The 19,394-nt window shown below is 35.6% G+C and overlaps 4 protein-coding genes across 7 annotated transcripts; 3 read left to right on the top strand and 1 right to left on the bottom strand.

Moving 5' to 3' along the window:
- Positions 1-63: 63 nt before the first annotated feature.
- Positions 64-2,290, bottom strand: LOC106653674 (gastrula zinc finger protein XlCGF57.1-like). Its single transcript, XM_014373206.2, has 3 exons — positions 2,144-2,290; positions 1,954-2,065; positions 64-1,874 (listed from the first exon to the last, which is right to left on the bottom strand). Exons 1-3 carry the CDS (start codon positions 2,176-2,178, stop codon positions 225-227), a joined length of 1,797 nt encoding a protein of 598 aa, XP_014228692.1. The 5' UTR covers positions 2,179-2,290; the 3' UTR covers positions 64-224.
- Positions 2,291-4,931: 2,641 nt separating this feature from the next.
- On the top strand, positions 4,932-5,850 carry LOC106653673 (zinc finger and BTB domain-containing protein 49-like). Its single transcript, XM_023460114.1, has 4 exons — positions 4,932-5,047; positions 5,123-5,234; positions 5,312-5,788; positions 5,845-5,850. Exons 1-4 carry the CDS (start codon positions 5,013-5,015, stop codon positions 5,848-5,850), a joined length of 630 nt encoding a protein of 209 aa, XP_023315882.1. The 5' UTR covers positions 4,932-5,012.
- Positions 5,851-8,284: 2,434 nt separating this feature from the next.
- On the top strand, positions 8,285-9,820 carry LOC106648451 (zinc finger protein 39-like). The gene is made up of 3 exons (XM_023460120.1): positions 8,285-8,440; positions 8,516-8,627; positions 8,705-9,820. Exons 1-3 carry the CDS (start codon positions 8,406-8,408, stop codon positions 9,626-9,628), a joined length of 1,071 nt encoding a protein of 356 aa, XP_023315888.1. The 5' UTR covers positions 8,285-8,405; the 3' UTR covers positions 9,629-9,820.
- An 842-nt stretch (positions 9,821-10,662) lies between these two features.
- LOC106648452 (zinc finger protein OZF-like) lies at positions 10,663-18,778 on the top strand. Of its 4 annotated transcripts, none has more exons than XM_023460118.1 (4): positions 10,663-10,751; positions 10,828-10,942; positions 11,008-11,295; positions 16,242-16,382. In XM_023460118.1, the coding sequence occupies exons 1-4, from the start codon at positions 10,717-10,719 to the stop codon at positions 16,251-16,253; spliced, it is 450 nt and encodes a 149-aa protein (XP_023315886.1). In that variant the 5' UTR covers positions 10,663-10,716; the 3' UTR covers positions 16,254-16,382. The 4 variants fall into 4 exon arrangements, with proteins under 4 accessions (XP_023315886.1, XP_014220858.2, XP_023315885.1 ...); XM_023460116.1 differs by lacking the exons at positions 10,663-10,751; positions 10,828-10,942; positions 11,008-11,295 and adding exons at positions 16,041-16,071; positions 16,489-16,603; positions 16,669-18,778 and having other exon boundaries at positions 16,242-16,412; XM_014365372.2 differs by lacking the exon at positions 16,242-16,382 and having other exon boundaries at positions 11,008-12,839.
- Positions 18,779-19,394: the final 616 nt, after the last annotated feature.

Genomic DNA, 19,394 nt, shown 5'->3' with positions numbered 1-19,394 from the left:
TTGAATCTTCGAATTTTTCTGAAAAATTGATGTGTCAAATAACGTTAACAGTTACGAAACGATCCAGCTCTGATAAACGTTAGTAAACCACGAAACAAATCTCGTAAAATTTAGGGCAATTGATGCAAGCTTGAATTTGATTATTGCGGTACATGAGATGATCCTTCAGTGAACGTTCACGAGTCTATGTGGTATTTGAAGTAGCCCTTGTTTTTGATTTTTCATCACGTAGATAGATCACTTTTGTGCATTCTAACGATGTGTCTTTTAATGCTACATTTATCTGTGAACTTCTTTCCGCAAATATCACATGGATGCGTAATTTTATAGTGCACCGATTCGATGTGTTTTTTGAGACTAATCTTGTTTGAATATGTCTTTGGGCATTTATCACATGAATGCGTGATTTTATGATGCGCCGAATCCATGTGGGTTTTCAGATTCGTTTTCTGTGTGAATATCTTCTGGCATATATCACATGCATGCCTCATTTTACGATGCATCGAATCGATGTGCTTTTTGAGGTAACCCTTGTCTGAGAATGTCTTTTGGCATATATCGCACGGATGTCGGACACTATTATGCACCACATTATGCACCGAATCGATGTGATTTCTGAGACTACCTTTCTTTGTGAACTTCTTTCCACAAATATCACATGCATGTCTGACACCATTATGCACCGATTCGATATGTATTTTAAGAGTACTCTTGACTGAGAATGTCTTTTGGCATATATCACATGCATGTCGGATTTGATTGTGCACTAAATCAATATGTTTTTTTAGATAACCCTTGTGTGAAAATGTATTTTGGCATACATCACACGCAAATCTGACACCATTATGCACCGAATCGATGTGATTTCTGAGACTACCTTTCTTTGTGAACTTCTTTCCGCAAATATCACATGTGTGCGTAATTTTATTATGCACCGTTTCGATGTGGGCTTTGAGATTCGTTTTCTGTGTGAATGTCTTTTGGCACATATCACATGGATGCGTGATATGATGATGCACCACATCGACGTGAGTTTTGAGATTGCCTCTTCGTTTAAAAACATTTCCGCAAGTGTTACATGCGTGACTGACACCATTATGCACCGAATCGATGTGGACTTTGAGATTCGTTTTCTGTGTGAATGTCTTTTGGCATATATCACATGGATGCGTGATTTTACTATGCACCGATTCTATGTGGGTTTTGATATGATTCTTATATCTGAATGATTTTCCACATACATCACATCCATACGTTATTTTGCGATGTACCGAATCGATGTGTCTTTGAACATGACTCTTATATCTATATGATTTTCCACATAAATCACATGAAGGTGTGAAACGCTTGTGGACTGCATCAATGTGGCCTTTGAGATTACCTTTTTGAGTAAAAGACTTTCCGCATTGATCACATGAGTGGGTAATACCATGATGCATTGATATGACATGCTTGTTCAGATTGCCCATAGCTGAGAAATATTTTCCGCGTGTTTCACACATGTAAGTTATATCATTTATATGCATCGCACCTTGGTTTCTTTTGAGGTTAAGTTTGTTGTTCAACTCTTTTGTTATTTTTCTTGTTTTATTTTCTTCACCACGTTTACAGTCTGAATTCAAATTCGATTCTTCTGCAGTGTTCACAAAAGATGCCTGTTGTACTTCCTCCTTGGGTTCCATTTTAATCGTGTTTTGAGTTTTATAAACATCATTGTACTTCATGCCCTTGAAGAAATTTTGAGAGTCTTCTTCAATTTTCTTGACTGCCAATGAATCCATATTGGGCTTGACGCCTTGACATTCAACAAGTATTTCCATTTCGTCAACTAGTTGACTTTCTTGTTTTACGTAACATTGTTGAAACGTATCGATCTGCCGATAAATTAAAGCTGTGACAATTTTCATGGGCAAAAACCTACAATACGAGCTACATACGATTATCAACACTTACCGAATTTTCTCGTGGAAATGGCAAGAGTTGGAAGTTTTTAACATCTTGTTCTTCGTCATTCATTTCAGAATTATTTTTGTTAATCGACACATCACCAGGCTCCTCTTTCACTCTGAAATAATAACCCCAATAAGATTAAGTATTTTGTTTCGATAATTTTCTAATTATATTCGCGTAAATTGAGAGTTACCTGACAGCCCAATTGAATGAATCGCTGGATTCCATACTCCTCGCTTAGAAGTAGCACGGAAAAACTGGCGAGAAGTCGCCTGTGTCGAGCTCGCTATAATTTTGAGAAAAAAAAACTGCGCCCAAGCTAAAAAAGTGCCAGGTTATGTGCGACCTGCTCAGGCTCACAGCCAGCGTTGTTAGAACGAGCCGCAAACATGGCTGCCTCACTGTTTTATCGACTCGACTTCGTTGACTTTTTCGGTGTAGCCAACTTATGAGTGCGGGCAATTTCAAATATACTTTGTAAAGCATACACTATAACTTGTACATGTACACGCGACTATTTCGTTGTTTTTTCAGAAAAATAAATAATTCATCCGATGCCGTTTATTTTTTAAGAAGTGGTATCGCTCACCACGGTAACACCATAAATGAAGGACATTATTCGGCTTTTTTAAATATTGAAAACGTATGGTATCACGCAAATGACGATACTGTCGAAACTAAGAATTTTGAACAGTTAAAAACAATCATTGAAAATGATGCTTATATATTAATCTATGAAAAAAAAATAAATTAGCTGTTGAAACGAATTCAAAGAGTTTTCTTTATTTCTAAACTTTTGTTTCCAAAAGAGCGTGTATATACACCTGCACATGTTCGTGATTCTCAAAGTTGGCTACACGTAGAAAGTCAACGAAGTCGAGTCGATAAAACAGTGAGGCAGCCATGTTTGCGGCTCGTTCTAACAACGCTGCTCACAGCACAGAAATCACTCATCAATATTGGCGGAACACACGTGTGGAGCGATGCATGCGCCGCACCGGCACACCGCAGAACGAAAAACACTCAATATGCTCTTCGCTAATTTTTCGAAGTTATCGATGCGTTATGAAGACACGATTGGGTCATTAGAATTATATGGCATTATGCACCACAGCTATCTATTGAACTTCAAGAAGTATATGAAATGATATGTTGTTATTGAAAATTGAGAAAATAAAAGAAATGATTTTTTTAAACACGACAATGCCATCAAAACTACGCGTCATGAAATATTTTATTTTTTCATAATACTTTTACTAGATTCGGTGTAACCAGCTCTTCAGCAGGTATGAATTTATCATTAAATCATCCATTCGTCAAAAGTGAACGAAAAAAAAAAATTTCTCACAGCTACAGAGAAAACATTTTTCCGCTGTCGCGATAACGCGTCAAACGACATTCCTCGTGACTCGTGTGTGTATCATAATGTATTCCCCCGTAATAATACTGCACGCGGTGACCTTCGATCCCTTCGCTCCTACATTGCGAGAGTCGAATCTATTAATAGAACGTCTTCTTTCGCGCGTGCATCGGCGCACCCACAGGGCTTGAATATATATAGTATATAGTAGAGCTTTCGATTTTTCGTACACATTATAGTAACCTTTGTTCGCGCAAAAATAAAATCTCGAAGCTGCCTCTACGTACATGTATGATAAAAGCTTTCTTATTCGTTCGAGACGGGCTAACGAGACTTTTGTCTCGGAACGAATACCTATATAAAGTAAAAATGTTTACTCAAAAAGCTTCGAGAGAGCATCGATGCTCGCTCTTTCTGGGCTTTCGTGCGGTATTTTCATTGATCGCGCGCGCGCGCGCGCGAGCGTCATGTAATACTATATGTTTTTCTTTCGACTACTACCGTTGTTTCTCCGCGACGTTACTGCAGCAGCACAGAGTACATACACTGTATATAATTGATGTTGATTGACAGCCAAAGAGAGAGAAATAGAGAAAAGAAATTGCCAAAGATAGATTTTTCCTTAGTTGGGCTTCTTCTTTCTTTGCATGGGATACATGTACTTAAATTATGTATTTATATCGCTAATGAGCATCAAAGTGAAAAAAAGCGCGCCGAGTTGCTTTGTGCACGATGTAAACGCCCTGCGTTGATGGTTTTTGTTTTTGTTTCGTTTGTTTCGTAAAAGACGCGCATCGCCGAGAGCGTCGCGACGCCCGAAAAAAAATTATATTCGCGAATGAAAAGAGTCTCGTCGCGTCGTAAAGAGAACGTGTATGAAAAAAGTAGAGAGGGGAAACCGAAGCTTCCCTTCTCGCTAATTTGCGCGGCAAAAATTGTTCCGTGCGCAACGACGGTCTTAAAATAAAGTCGAAAATTATAAGAGAGAGAGAGAGAGCGGCACATCGATCAGAGGGTTTTTTCTGAGATGATGCAGGCTGGTAACAAAAACAGGTGCAGTTGCATATTGAGTCGGATGAATAAAAATACGTTCGGACGATATATAAGTGGCCGTATACGCTGGAATCGAAAGGCGAAAGTGATGAGGGCGGATCGATTCTGCGGCAGACCAGTAGGCTGTGGCCACATTCGATGCTCTCGAGCGACTACAGATTGATTGTAATCTAAGTAAACTTGGATTTGGCTTGCCACAAGTGTCTTATTTGTCCGATTATCGTATTCAGATTAACTCGCGAAAGTAACCGCATTGGGTATAATGACATCGATTGATTTAAAAGTACGAGTGACACATAGTCGAGGTGCTGATGTCACGTGTGAGGTAAAGGTAGTTTATGACTTGACATTCACACCGGAAGATATATAATCAAAAAACGATTAGCCAATAGCCTTTTTTCGTTGTTTTATCAATTATAAGAAATTAACTTTTGATTTCTAATTTTTAATTTCTTCATGCTAAAATATTATTTGTGAAAAAGTTACTGTTGTTCACGGGGTATATCGAGTGTAATATTGCCCCGATTATATTGATTCCTATTTCCATATCATGATTAGTAAATATTATTGAGATCAGTTTGAGTTCTATTTCGACTCGTAACGGTAGTATTGACAGAGGTAGTCGCAAAAGACATTTCCAACGAGTAAGATGGAAACTAGTGGTTTATTCAATCCTGCTGTTAGGTAATTTTTATTTTGTGAGGATGAAGTCATAAAAATATTAAAACGTAATTCATCATCTAATTAATATTATTTCAGAGTGAAAATCGAGCCTTGTGATGTTTTGCTTACCCAAAATAATTATGAAACCATCGACGAGATACCCGTAACTGAAAATGTCAAGTACGAAAGGTTTCTTCAAGAAAACTCGGTAAGATTTAATAATTATTTTCGACCGTAGCAGTTAAATTTTAATGAACCGTCCCTCATAACTTTAATCCTTTTCAGACCCAAGAGCTTCAAGAAAAGGAACTTGACGACATTCACATCGAAATGGAATGTACAGACATGAAGCCCAATTTATTGGCGGTTGCGAAAATTGAAGATTATTCTCCAAGTCAATGGCTAGATAGAGATGAGTATAAAACCGGAAGCACCATTAAATTAGAAACTGTTGGGTCTGTGAAGAAAGAATATTTTGGTGAAGAAGAAACTGATTTGAATTTTGGACGTGGACCCAGCGAAAAAAATGAAAAAGGAAATGTTTCAAAGGAGATGAACTCTAAACATAGGCTCAAAACTCACACTGAATCAGCCCGTAACGGCAATATCAAACCTGCATGTGATATTTGCGGAAAAGTGTTCAAACTTAGAGGTCATCTCAGTAGGCACATCGATTCGGTGCATCGTAAAATCACGCATTCATGCGATATATGCCTAAAGACATTCTCAAATAAAAATAATCTTAAAATACACAGTGATTCAGTGCATTATAAAATTATACATCCATGTGATGTATGCCAAAAGACATTCTCAAACAGGAGTAATCTCAGAAAGCACATCGAGTCGGTGCATAATTGTGTCAGGCATGCATGCGATATATGCCAAAAGACATTCTCAAACAGGAGTAATCTCAGAAAGCACATCGAGTCGGTGCATAATGACGTCAGACATGCATGCGATATATGCCAAAAGACATTCTCAGACAAGAGTAATCTTAAAAATCACATCGATTCGGTGCATAATGAAGTCAGACATGCATGCGATATATGCCAAAAGACATTCTCAGATAAGGGTTATCTAAAAACCCACATCGAATCGGTGCATTATGGGGTCAGACATGCATGCGATATATGCCAAAAGACATTCTCAGACAAGAGTAATCTCAAAACTCACTTCATTTCGGTGCATAATGATGTCCGTCATGTATGCGACATTTGCGGAAATGTTTATAAACGAAGAGGCGATCTCAAAAAACACATCGATTCGGTGCATCATAAAATAAGTCATGCATGTGATATATGTCGAAAGTTATTCACACAGAAAACGAATCTAAAAACCCACATCGATGCAATGCATAATAATATTACTCACGCATGTAATATATGCGGAAATAAATTTACACGAAAAAGTAATCTCAAAAAGCATATGGATGCAAAGCACAATGGAATCACCCATCCATGTGATTTCTGTGAAAAAAAATTTAAATACCAAACTCAACTCAATAAGCACGTCAAATTGTCGCATAATGGTATTACTCATGCATGCGAGACATGCGGCAAGTCGTTCGGACAGAAAAGAAATCTCAAAGACCACCAAATTGCACATCACCCACGCATTAGCGCGAAATAAATTGATCAAACGTATGTTCAATGTTGTATAAAACAGCGTCTAGTATATTGTTTGTGAAATTAGGAGACTTTTTCGAAAATAATCATTCGATGCAACAATTTTATCCTTCGTTATGTTATCTCGCTGTCACATACCACAAAATAACGTTCAAGTTGGAAAAAAAGTAATCATGAGCTCAATTTGATTCTTTAATAATAAAAAAATGATGATCTTTTCGATCGAATCCTTTACAGAATTTTAAAAATGTTTGAACAAATGTGTATAAAGAAATAGAAAAAATTCATTTATGCAATGGTATCACGAAAAATGTCTTTTTTCGCACATTTTTTAGTGCGCAAAAAGCGTTTTTGAATACTTGTGTGCGGTAAAATGCCTCATTTTGGACACAGGTGTGCGGTAAAACGCCTCATTTAAATAAACGTATTTCTCGCCTACTATTGCATAAAATTTTGTATGCAATACGTGCCCAGCTTTTTGCGCACAGTGTGCGCAAAAAACGCCCACTCTTGTCGGCATAGCCGGTACTCGTGTCTTTTTCCGCACACTTGTGCCCAAAAACGCCTTTTGGGCACTTGTTACATAAATTACTATTATTCTCTCGATCTTTAGCAAAAAGACATGTGTAAACTTTTTTTTAAATGACTATAATTGTATTGAAAAATATTAAAACCTCAAATTGGGCATCGATATAGATGATAATTATAAGTATTATATAAACGAGACGAAATTTTGTAAGATTCAAAATTGTTTGAATAATAAAAAATTGAATAAACATTATAGCTTAGTTCGTTCAATAAGTGTTAAAAAATGTAGTACCTTTAAATCGAATCTTATTAATTCTCATTTTTGTTTACTGCAATAAATAATAGTGTCGACATTTATCAGTAATGATTATAATTATTTTTCAAAGTTTCAATCGACAAACTTACATTATAACTAACATAATAACTCGAATTGTACCATTTTGAATAAATAAAAACTTACATTTATCATTATATTAAAATCTAATTGATAATAAACTGTTATCCAGCTGTGATTTCATTTTTCTAATTAACTATATATTTTCTAATAGTTTTCTGAAACTACATATTTTCTATAAGTAGCAACATTAGTATGCACTCGCATCGAAAAGTGACAGTGACGAGGGCGGATCGAATCTGCGGCAGACCAGTCGGCTGTGGCCACATTCGATGCTCTCGAGCGACTACCTCCTACATATTAATTGTAATCTAAGTAAACTTGGATTTGGCTTGCCACAAGTGTCTTATTTGTCCGATTATCGTATTCAGATTAACTCGCGAAAGTAACCGCATTGGCTATAATGACATCGATTGATTTAAAAGTACGAGTGACAAATAGTCCAAGTGCTGATGTCACGTGTGAGGTAAAGGTAGTTTATGACTTGACATTCACACCGGGGGACATGTAATCAAAAAACCAATATAAGACTTGAAATAAGGTAATCTGTAATCCTTATGAAAATTGTATCTCGATTAGCCTTTTTTTATCGTGGTTTTTTCAATTATAAAAAACCAACTTTTGATTTCTAATTTTTAATTTCTTCGTGCTAAAATATTATTTGTGGAAAAATTATTTTCGTTCAGATCGAGTGTAATATTGCCCCGATTATATTGATTCAAATTTTCACATCATGATTAGTAAATATTATTGAGATCAGTTTGAGTTCTATTTCGGCTCGTAACGGTAGTATTGCCAGAGTGAGTCGCAAAAGACATTTCCAACCAGTAAGATGGAAACTAGTGGTTTATTCAATCCTGCTGTTAGGTAATTTTTATTTTGTGAGGATGAAGTCATAAAAATATTAAAACGTAATTTATCATCTAATTAATATTATTTCAGAGTGAAAATCGAGCCTTGTGATGTTTTGCTTACCCAAAATAATTATGAAACCATCGACGAGATACCCGTAACTGAAAATGTCAAGTACGAAAGGTTTCTTCAAGAAAACTCGGTAAGATTTAATAATTATTTTCGACCGTAGCAGTTAAATTTCAATGAACCGTCCCTCATAACTTTAATCTTTTTCAGACCCAAGAGTTTCAAGAAAATAAGCTTGACGACATTCACATCGAAATGGAATGTACAGAAATGAAGCCCAATTTATTGGCGGTTGCGAAAATTGAAGATCATTCTCCCAATCAATGTCAGGATAGCGATGAATATAAAACCGGAAGCACAATTAAATTAGAAACTGTTGGGTCTGTGAAGAAAGAATATTTTGGTGAAGAAGAAACTGATTTGAATTTTGGACGTGGACCCAGCGAAAAAAATGAAAAAGGAACTGTTTCAGAGGAGATGAACTCTAAACATAGGCTCAAAACTCGCACTGAATCAGCCTGTAACGGCAATATCAAACTTGCATGTGATGTATGTAGAAAATCATTTAGATTTAAGAGTTATCTCCAAAGACACATCGATGCGGTGCATCGTAAAATAAGGCAAGAATGCGATATATGCCAAAAGACATTCTCAACAAAAAGTGATCTCAATAGGCACATCGATTCGGTGCACAAGCGAGTCAGACATGCATGTGACATTTGTGGAAAGACATTCACTCAAAAAGGTTTTCTTAAAACCCACATCGATGCGATGCATAATAGTGTCAGACATGCATGCGATATATGCCAAAAGACATTCTCAAACAAGAGTAATCTTAGAAAGCACATCGATTCGGTGCATAATGGTGTCAGGCATGCATGTGATATGTGCACAAAGAAATTTACTGCGAAAAGAAGTCTTAAAGCCCATATCGATGCGGAGCACAATGGAATCACCCACGCATGTGATTCATGTGAAAAAAAATTTAAATATAAAACTCATCTCAAAAAGCATGTGAAATCGTCGCATAATGTTATAACCCATTCATGCGGGACATGCGGAAAGACATTTGGACAGAAAAGAAATCTCAGAGCCCACATCGATATGGCGCATCGCTCACGCAATCAGACCTAAAAAATGTTCAAAATTTATGTTGAATTAAGTTACAAATCCAAATGTAAGATCAAGAGTATCTCTTCAGACGACTCAATGAATAATTTTTATTGATTCTATGACGAATTTCTCTGTGTTATGTTATTTACATATAGAAAGATATAAAAAACGTCCAAGTTATACTTCAAATAGACAAAGTTGCCAAAATCGAGAGTCTTGCAGGAGTCAATGATTGACGTGCTGGCGCGTTAAACCCGTTTACCTTATAATATCGCTAGTTTTTTTATTTATGATAAAATGCGGCCGTTATTAGTTTTATGAATGTTTTTTCGTACTCGATGTTACTTGCTATCTTTCCACTATTGTGAAAATTATTTTTTTACTTAAATTTATGAAACATCGTCGAGATCAGACTCGACTCTCTCGCTATGGTACGATGTCTCGGTGCAAAGCCAATGTCTAAATCAAAGCCATATGTTCTTCGAGCTTTTTCAACGTCAAGTTGGGTCGTCCCCGTGGTGCTTCGGAAAGGAACTCCCAAATTCCGTTATTATCACCATCGGTTTTACACGAATTCATATCATTGCAGCCTCTCCTTGAGATTCCTCGGAGGAGAGTCTAATTCAGGTTCTCTGGAAATAGCCAGAGGTATGAGCGTCAAAGTAACGTCCTTTGGCAAATCTTGTGAGACTCGACCTTTCGGCTGCTCCGAACTTGGAACGTATTATTGCCGAGCCAAATTTGTCAGCTTGGGAGGTAGTATTCGGCTTTCTTGAAGGATGTGACTCGGAGTATAAATAACCGTAATTCCAATTCCATGATCAACTGATCGAATCCATTTCATACGGACGAAATATTATCATTCCATTTTTTAGAACATGAAATAATTAATGCTAATGAATTCATTTTCATATTTTTTTGATTTCTTTGAAAATAAAATATTATGAATAGAAAAATTATTATTATTCACAAGGTAGATCGATAACGTAATTGTCCTGTTGTTATGAAACTTGAGTTGCTTCGTTTATATACTAGTTTCCATTCCCACATCATGATTTGTGAATGTTATTGAACTCAGTTAGTCGCAAATAACATTTCCAGCCAGCAAGATGGAATCGGGCCATCTATTAAATCCTACCGTGAAGTAATTTTTATTTCATGAGTACGAAAATATAAAAATATTAAAACATAATCATGTAATCTTATCCAATCTATTTCAGAGTGAAAGATGAGCCTCTTGATGAACCTTTCAATGATGATAATGATTACAAAATAATTGACACAATACCAGTTACTAAAAATGTTAAATACGTGATGTTTCGGCAAGAAAATTCAGTAAGCGTTAATAACTACGTTTGACTATCATTGATGAAATTTTCCTAATAATGTATTTTTTTCAGACACAAGAGCTTCTTCAAGAATACGACGAAAATCATAAAAATGAACTTGATGACCCGAAAATAGAAATGGAATGTAGAGACTTGAAGCCCAATTTATTGGCAGTTGCGAAAATTGAAGTTTTTTCTCCCAATCAATGTCAGGATAGCGATGTTTATAAAAACGGAAGCAAAATAAAACTCGAAACTGTCGGGACAGTGAAGAAAGAAGTTTTTGGTAAAGAAGAAACTGATTTGAATTTCCGACGTGGACTCAGCGAGAAAAATGAAAAAGGAAGTGTTTCAAAAGAGGTGAACTACGAACATAGGCTAAAAACTCACACTGAATCAGCCCGTAACGGCAATATCAAACCTGCATGTGATGTATGTAAAAAATCATTCGGATATAAGAGTCTTCTCCAAAGACACATCGATTCGGTGCATCGTAAAATAAGGTATCGATGTGATGAATGTGGAAAATCACTCAGATATAAGAGTTATCTCCAAAGACACATCGATTCGGTACATCGTAAAATAAGGCATCCATGCGATATATGCCAAAAGACATTCTCAACAAAAAGTGATCTCAATAGGCACATCGATTCGGTGCATAATAAAATCACGCACACATGCGATATATGCCAAAAGACATTCTCAGACAAGAGTTATCTCAAAAAACACATAGATTCGGTACATCGTAAAATAAGGTATCGATGTGATGAATGTGGAAAATCATTCAGATGTAAGACTCATCTCCAAAGACACATCAATTCGTTACATCGTAAAATCACGCATTCATGCGATATATGCCAAAAGACATTCACACAGAAAACGAGTCTCAAAATCCACATACAATCGGTACATCGTAAAATCACGCATTCATGCGATATATGCCAAAGGACATTCTCAGACAAGAGTAATCTTAGAAATCACATCGATACGGTGCATAATGGTGTTAGACATGCATGTGACATTTGTGGAAAGACATTCACTCGAAAAGACCACCTCACAACTCACATCGAATCGATACATCATAAAATTACTCATCCATGTAATAAATGCCAAAAGACGTTCTCAGACAAGAGTAGTGTCAAAAGGCATATGGATGCGGAGCACAATGGAATCACCCATCCATGTGATTTCTGTGAAAAAAAATTTAAATATCAAACTTATCTCAATAAGCATGTCAAATTGTCGCATAATGGTATTACTCATGCATGCGAGACATGCGGCAAGACGTTCGGACAGAAAAGAAATCTCAAAGACCACCAAATTGCACATCACCCACGCATTAGCGCGAAATAAATTGATCAAACATATGTTCAATTTTGAATAAAACAGCGTCTAGTATATTGTTTGTGACTTTAGGAGACTTATTTGAAAATTATCATTCAATGCAACAATTTTTTCCTTCGTTATGTAATCTCGTTATCGCGTACCTAAAAATAACGTTCAAGATGAAAAAACAGTATTAATGAGCTCAATTTGATTCTTAAATAATAAAAAAATAATGAACTTTTCGATCGGATTCTTTTCAGAATGTGAAAAAATGTTCAAACAAATGTGTATAAAGAAATAGGAAAACTTCAATTCATCTCTCTATCTTTCGCAAAAAGGCATGTGTAAACTTTTTTTTTAAATGACTATAATTGTATTGAAAAATATTAAAACCTCAAATTGGGCATCGATATAGATGATAATTATAAGTATTATATAAAACAGACGAAATTTTGTAAGATTCAAAATTGTTTGAATAATGAAAAATTGAATAAACATTATAGCTTCGTTCGTTCAATCAGTGTTGGAAAATGTAGTACCTTTAAATCGAATCTTGTTAATTCTCATTTTTGTTTACTGCAATAAATAATAGTGTCGACATTTATTAGTAATGATTATAATTATTTTTCAAAGTTTCAATCGACAAACTTACATTATAACTAACATAATAACTCGAATTGTACCATGTTGAATATATAGAAACTTACATTTATCATTATATTAAAATCTAATTGATAATAAACTGTTATCCAGATGTGATTTCATTTTTCTAATTAACTATATATTTTCTAAAAGTTTTCTGAAACTACATATTTTCTATTAGTAGCAATATTAGTATGCACTCGCATCGAAAAGTGACAGTGACGAGGGCGGATCGAATCTGCGGCAGACCAGTCGGCTGTGGCCGCATTCGATGCTCTCGAGCGACTACCTCCTACATATTAATTGTAATCTAAGTAAACTTGGATTTGGCTTGCCACAAGTGTCTTATTTGTCCGATTATCGTATTCAGATTAACTCGCGAAAGTAACCGCATTGGATATAATGACATCGATTGATTTAAAAGTACGAGTGACAAATAGTCCAGAGGCTGATGTCACGTGTGAGGTAAAGGTAGTTTATGACTTGACATTTACACCGAAAGATATATAATCAAAAAACGATTAGCCATTAGCCTTTTTTCGTTGTTTTATCAATTATAAGAAACTAACTTTTGATTTCTAATTTTTCATTTCTTCGTGCTAAAATATTATTTGTGGAAAAATTATTGTTGTTTAGATCGAGTGTAATATTGCGCCGATTATATTGATTCCTATTTCCATATCATGATTAGTAAATATTATTGAAATCTGTTTGAGTTCTATTTCGACCTGTAACGGTAGTATTGACAGACTGAGTCGCAAAAGACATTTCCAACGAGTAAGATGGAAACTAGTGGTTTATTCAATCCTGCTGTTAGGTAATTTTTATTTTGTGAGGATGACGTCATAAAAATATTAAAAAGTAATTTTATGATCTAATTAATATTATTTCAGAGTGAAAGTCGAGCCTTGTGATGATTTGCTTACCCAAAATAATTATGAAACAATCGATGCGATACCCGTAACTGAAAATGTCAAGTACGAAAGGTACCTCCTAGAAAACCCGGTAAGATTTAATAATTATTGGCGACTGTAGCAGTTAAGTTTTAATGATCCTTCCCTCATAACTTTAATATTTTTCAGACCCAAGAGTTTCAAGAAAATAAGCTTGACGACATTCACATCGAATTGGAATGTACAGACATGAAGCCGAATTTATTGGCAGTGGCGAAAATAGAAGATTATTCTCCAAGTCAATGTCAGGATAGCGATGAGTATGAAACCGGAAGCACAATTAAACTAGAAACTGTCGGGGTGCTGAAGAAAGAAATTTTTAGCGAAGAAGAAACTGATTTTAATTTCGGACGTGGACCCAACGAGAAAAATGAAAAAGGAACTGTTTCAAAAGAGCTAAATTACGAGCATAGGCTAAAAACTCACATTGAATCAGCCCGTAACGACAATATCAAACCTGCATGTGATGTATGTAGAAAATCATTCAGATTTAAGAGTCATCTCCAAAGACACATCGATTCGGTACATCGTAAAATAAGGCATGCATGCGATGTATGCCAAAAGACATTCACACAGAAAACGAATCTCAAAATCCACATCTATTCGTTACATCGTAAAATCACTCATTCATGCGATATATGTCAAAAGACATTCTCATTCAAGAGTAGTCTCAAAACGCATATGGACGCGATACACAATGGAATCACCCACGCATGCGATATGTGCACAAAGAAATTTACTGCGAAAAGAAGTCTTAAAGCCCATATCGATGCGGAGTACAATGGAACTACCCGCGCATGTGATTTCTGTGGAAAAAAATTTAAACATCAATCGAGTCTCGCTAGACATATCAGATTATCTCATAATGGTACCACTCATTCATGCGAGACATGCGGAAAGACATTTGGACAGAAAAGAAATCTCAGAGCTCACATCGATGCGGCGCATCGCTCGCTCAATATGACCTAATAAATGTTTAAAATTTATGTTGAATTAAGTTAGAAATAAAAAAGTAAGATCAAGTGTCAATTTTCATTAATTATGTGATGAATTTCTATGCGTTATGTCACTTCACTGTAACATATGGAAAGATATAAATAACGTCCACGTAACACTTCCAATGCAGGGAAAGTTGCCGAAATCGAGGGTTCTGCTCTTTTCTTATAATATCGCTCGTTTCATTATTTATGGGAAGTTGCGGCCACTACAAGCTTTATGGATGTTCTTTCGTATTCAATGTTACTTGCTATCTCTCCATGCTATTGTGAGAATTATATTTTGCTATCAAACATCGTTGCTATCAGACTCGACTCTCTCGCTATGCTACGATCTTTAGGTGCAAAGCCGGTGACCGAACTAAAGGCATATGTGGCATTTCACGTCAACTCTCCCAGTGCCGCACGGCGCGGTAAAATTGAGCCAAATCACTAAATTTGTGAATCGCTGTAAAAGTACTAAAATGCACGTGGTTTTTTGTTCGGCTGGTGGCGTCCGACCGCCCGCGTGCGCGAAAAAACCACGTTTTTTCTTCTTTCTCTCGCTATATCTCGCTAGAATCAAAAAATGCCTCTCTAGAAAATGTCAATATAGATGGAAAAATTCCTGATCTTTCGATCTAGACTACTTAAAAAAATCTTAAAAATGAAGTTTTTGAGATAATCGATTTTAAAGTTTTCCCATCGATTTTCTCGGGTAAAGCGGAAAATTTCGGAAAATCTGACCTTACCATCGGAAAGCTGAGGCGATTTCTGATCAAAATTATGGGTTCGTTTTTTTCTCTAGGTGCATTTTAGTACTTTTATAGCGGTTCGCAAATTCAGTGATTTGGCTTAATTCTGCCGCTCCGCGTGGCACTGGGAGAGTTGACGTGGAATGCCACACATATATTCTCCTTCGAGTTCTTTCACCGCCGCGTTGGATCGTTCCCGTGGTTTTTCGGAAAGAAACTCCCAAGTTCCGTTATTATCACCATCGGTCGTACACGAATTACTATCATTACAGCCTCTCCTTGAGACTCCTCGGAGGAGAGTCTAATTCAGGTTCTCTGGAAATAGCCAGAGGTATGAGCGTCAAAGTAACGTCCTGTGGTAAATCTTCTGAGATTCGACCTCACGGCTGCTCCGAACTTCGAAAGTATTGCTGCCGAGTTAAATTTGTCAGCTTGTGAGTTAGTATTCAGCTTTCTTAAAGGACGTGACTCAGAGTATAAAGAATCGTAATTCCAATTTCATGATCAACTCATCGAATCCATTTCATGCGGACGAATCATTATCCTTCCATTTTTTAGAACATGAAATAATTAATGCTCATGAACTCATTTTTATATTTTTTTGATTTCTTTGAAAATAAAATATTATGATTAGAAAAATAATTATTATTCATTAGGTAGATCGATAACGTAATTTGCCCATTGTTATGAAACTTGAGTTGCTTCGTTTATATACTGGTTCCAATTTCCACATCATGATTTGTAAATGTTATTGAACTGATTTAGTCGCAAATAACATTTCCAGCCATCAAGATGGAATCGGGCAATCTATCAAATCCTACCGTGAAGTAATTTTTATTTTATGAATATGAAAATATAAAAATATTAAAACATAATCATGTAATCTTATGCAATCTATTTCAGAGTGAAAGATGAGCCTCTTGATGAACCTTTCAATGATGATAATGATTACAAAATAATTGACCCAACACCAGTTACTAAAAATATTAAATACAAGATGTTTCGGCAAGAAAATTCAGTAAGCGTTAATAACTACGTTTGACTATCATTGATGAAATTTTCCTAATAATGTATTTTTTTCAGACACAAGAGCTTTTTCAAGAATACGACGAAAATCATAAAAATGAACTTGACGACCCGAAAATAGAAATGGAATGTAGAGACATGAAGCTCAATTTATTAGCAGTTGCGAAAATTGAAGTTTTTTCTCCCAATCAATGTCAGGATAGCGATGTTTATAACAACGGAAGCAAAATAAAATTAGAAACTGTCGCGGGGCCGAAGAAAGGAATTTTTAGCGAAAAAGAAACTGATTTGAATTTCGGACGTGGACTCAGCGAGAAAAATGAAACAGGAAGTGTTTCAAAAGAGGTGAACTACGAACATAGGTTAAAAACTCACACTGAATCAGCCCGTAATGTCAATATCACACCTGCATGTGATGTATGTAGAAAATCATTCGGATATAAGAGTCATCTCCAAAGACACATCGATTCGGTACATCGTAAAATAAGGCATGCGTGCGATATATGCCAAAAGACATTCTCAGAGAAGAAAAGTCTCAGAAATCACACCGATTCGGTGCATAATGAAGTCAGACATGCATGCGATAAATGCCCAAAGAAATTCTCAGACAAGGGTAATCTCGGAAGGCACATCGCTTCGGTGCATCGTAAAATAAGGTATCGATGTGATGAATGTGGGAAATCATTCAGATATAAGGGTCATCTTCAAAGACACATCGATTCGTTACATCGTAAAATCACGCATCCATGCGATATATGCCAAAAGACATTCTCACAGAAGAGTAGTCTCAAATATCACATAGAATCGGTGCATAATGGTATTTCACATGCGTGCGATAAATGCCCAAAGACATTCTCAACCAAGAGTAATCTCAGAAATCATATCGGTTCGGTGCATAATGGTGTCACATATGCGTGTGATATTTGCGGAAAGAAGTTCACAAATAAAGGTAGTCTCAGAAATCACATCGATTCGGTGCATAATGGTGTCAGACATGCATGCGATATATGCGGAAATGTTTATAAACGAAGTGGCGATCTCAAAACTCACGTCCATTCGGTCCATCATAAAATTACGTATCGATGTGATGAATGTGGAAAATCATTCAGATGTAAGACTCATCTTCAAAGACACATCGATTCGTTACATCGTAAAATCACGCATTCATGCGATATATGCCAAAAGACATTCTCAGACAAGAGTAATCTTAGAAAGCACATCGAATCGGTGCATAATGGTGTTAGACATGCATGTGACATTTGTGGAAAGACATTCACTCGAAAAGACCACCTCACAACTCACATCGAATCGATACATCATAAAATTACTCATCCATGTAATAAATGCCAAAAGACGTTCTCAGACAAGAATAGTCTCAAAAGGCATATGGATGCGGAGCACAATGGAATCACCCATCCATGTGATTTTTGTGAAAAAAAATTTAAATATCAAACTCATCTCAATAAACATGTCAAAAACTCGCATAGTGGTATCGTACTTTCATGCGAGACATGCGGCAAGACGTTCGGACAGAAAAGAAATCTCAAAGACCACCAAATAGCACATGACTCACGCATTAGCGCGAAATAAATTCATCAAACGTATGTTCAATGTTGTATAAAACAGCGTCTAGTATATTGTTTGTGACATTAGGAGACTTATTTGAAAAGAATCATTCGATGCAACAAATTTATCCTTCGTTATGTTATCTCGCTGTCGCATACCTTAAAATAACGTTCCAGATGAAAAAAAAGCAATAATGAGCTCAATTTGATTCTTTAATAATAAAAAAATGATAAACTTTTCGATCGGATAATTTTCAGAATATTAAAAATGTTCGAAAAAATGTGTATAAAGAAATAGGAAAACTTCAATTCATCTCTCTATCTTTAGCAAAAAGACATGCGTAAACTTTTTTTATTATATGACTATAATTGTATTGAAAAATATTAAAACCTCAAATCTGGCATCGATATAGATGATAATAATAAGTATTCTATAAAACAGACGAAATTTTGTAAGATTCAAAATTGTTTGAATAATGAAAAATGGAATAAACATTATAGCTTAGTTCGTTCAATAAGTGTTAGAAAATGTAGTACCTTTAAATCGAATCTTATTAATTCTCATTTTTGTTTACTGCAATAAATAATAGTGTCGACATTTATTAGTAATGATTATAATTATTTTTCAAAGTTTCAATCGACAAACTTACATTATAACTATCATAATAACTCGAATTGTATCATTTTGAATATAAAAAAATCTACATCTTATCATTACATAAAAATCTTATTGATAATAAATTGTTATCCAGCTGTGATTACATTTTTCTACTTTATTATAATATATTTTCTAACAGTTTTCTGATACTACATATTTTCTATTAGTAGCAACATTAGTAAAATGCACTCGCATCGAAAAGTGACAGTGACGAGGGCGGATCGAATCTGCGGTTGACCAGTCGGCTGTGGCCGCATTCGATGCTCTCGAGCGACCGCCTAAAATACATGATTGTAAAATAAGTACACTTGGATTTGGCTTGCCACAAGTGTCTTATTTGTCCGATTATTGTATTCAGATTAACTCGCGAAAGTAACCGCATTGGGTGTAAGTGCTGATGTCACGTGTGAGGTAAAGGTACTTTATGACTTGACATTTACACCGGAAGATATGTAATCAAAAAACGATTAGCCATTAGCCTTTTTTTTTGTTATTTTATCAATTATAAGAAACTAACTTTTGATTTCTAATTTTTAATTTCTTCGTGCTAAAATATTATT

Source organism: Trichogramma pretiosum, unplaced genomic scaffold, assembly GCF_000599845.2.
Source record: "Trichogramma pretiosum strain Unisexual culture from Peru unplaced genomic scaffold, Tpre_2.0 scaffold89, whole genome shotgun sequence".
NCBI lineage: Eukaryota > Metazoa > Arthropoda > Insecta > Hymenoptera > Trichogrammatidae > Trichogramma > Trichogramma pretiosum.
This window is presented reverse-complemented; position numbering and strand designations above follow the sequence as displayed.

What these genes read in the sequence shown, in the direction of transcription:
- LOC106653674 (XM_014373206.2), bottom strand. Translation starts at nt 2,178, where the DNA reads ATGGAATCCAGCGATTCATTCAATTGGGCTGTCAG. An exon ending in TCATTCAATTGGGCTGTCAG is followed by an intron (nt 2,066 to 2,143) that starts GTAACTCTCAAT and finishes TTATTATTTCAG; the next exon opens with AGTGAAAGAGGAGCCTGGTG. An exon ending in CATTTCCACGAGAAAATTCG is followed by an intron (nt 1,875 to 1,953) that starts GTAAGTGTTGAT and finishes ATTTATCGGCAG; the next exon opens with ATCGATACGTTTCAACAATG.
- LOC106653673 (XM_023460114.1), top strand. Translation starts at nt 5,013, where the DNA reads ATGGAAACTAGTGGTTTATTCAATCCTGCTGTTAG. An exon ending in TTATTCAATCCTGCTGTTAG is followed by an intron (nt 5,048 to 5,122) that starts GTAATTTTTATT and finishes ATATTATTTCAG; the next exon opens with AGTGAAAATCGAGCCTTGTG. An exon ending in GGTTTCTTCAAGAAAACTCG is followed by an intron (nt 5,235 to 5,311) that starts GTAAGATTTAAT and finishes AATCCTTTTCAG; the next exon opens with ACCCAAGAGCTTCAAGAAAA.
- LOC106648451 (XM_023460120.1), top strand. Translation starts at nt 8,406, where the DNA reads ATGGAAACTAGTGGTTTATTCAATCCTGCTGTTAG. An exon ending in TTATTCAATCCTGCTGTTAG is followed by an intron (nt 8,441 to 8,515) that starts GTAATTTTTATT and finishes ATATTATTTCAG; the next exon opens with AGTGAAAATCGAGCCTTGTG. An exon ending in GGTTTCTTCAAGAAAACTCG is followed by an intron (nt 8,628 to 8,704) that starts GTAAGATTTAAT and finishes AATCTTTTTCAG; the next exon opens with ACCCAAGAGTTTCAAGAAAA.
- LOC106648452 (XM_023460116.1), top strand. Translation starts at nt 16,378, where the DNA reads ATGGAATCGGGCAATCTATCAAATCCTACCGTGAA. An exon ending in CTATCAAATCCTACCGTGAA is followed by an intron (nt 16,413 to 16,488) that starts GTAATTTTTATT and finishes AATCTATTTCAG; the next exon opens with AGTGAAAGATGAGCCTCTTG. An exon ending in TGTTTCGGCAAGAAAATTCA is followed by an intron (nt 16,604 to 16,668) that starts GTAAGCGTTAAT and finishes TATTTTTTTCAG; the next exon opens with ACACAAGAGCTTTTTCAAGA.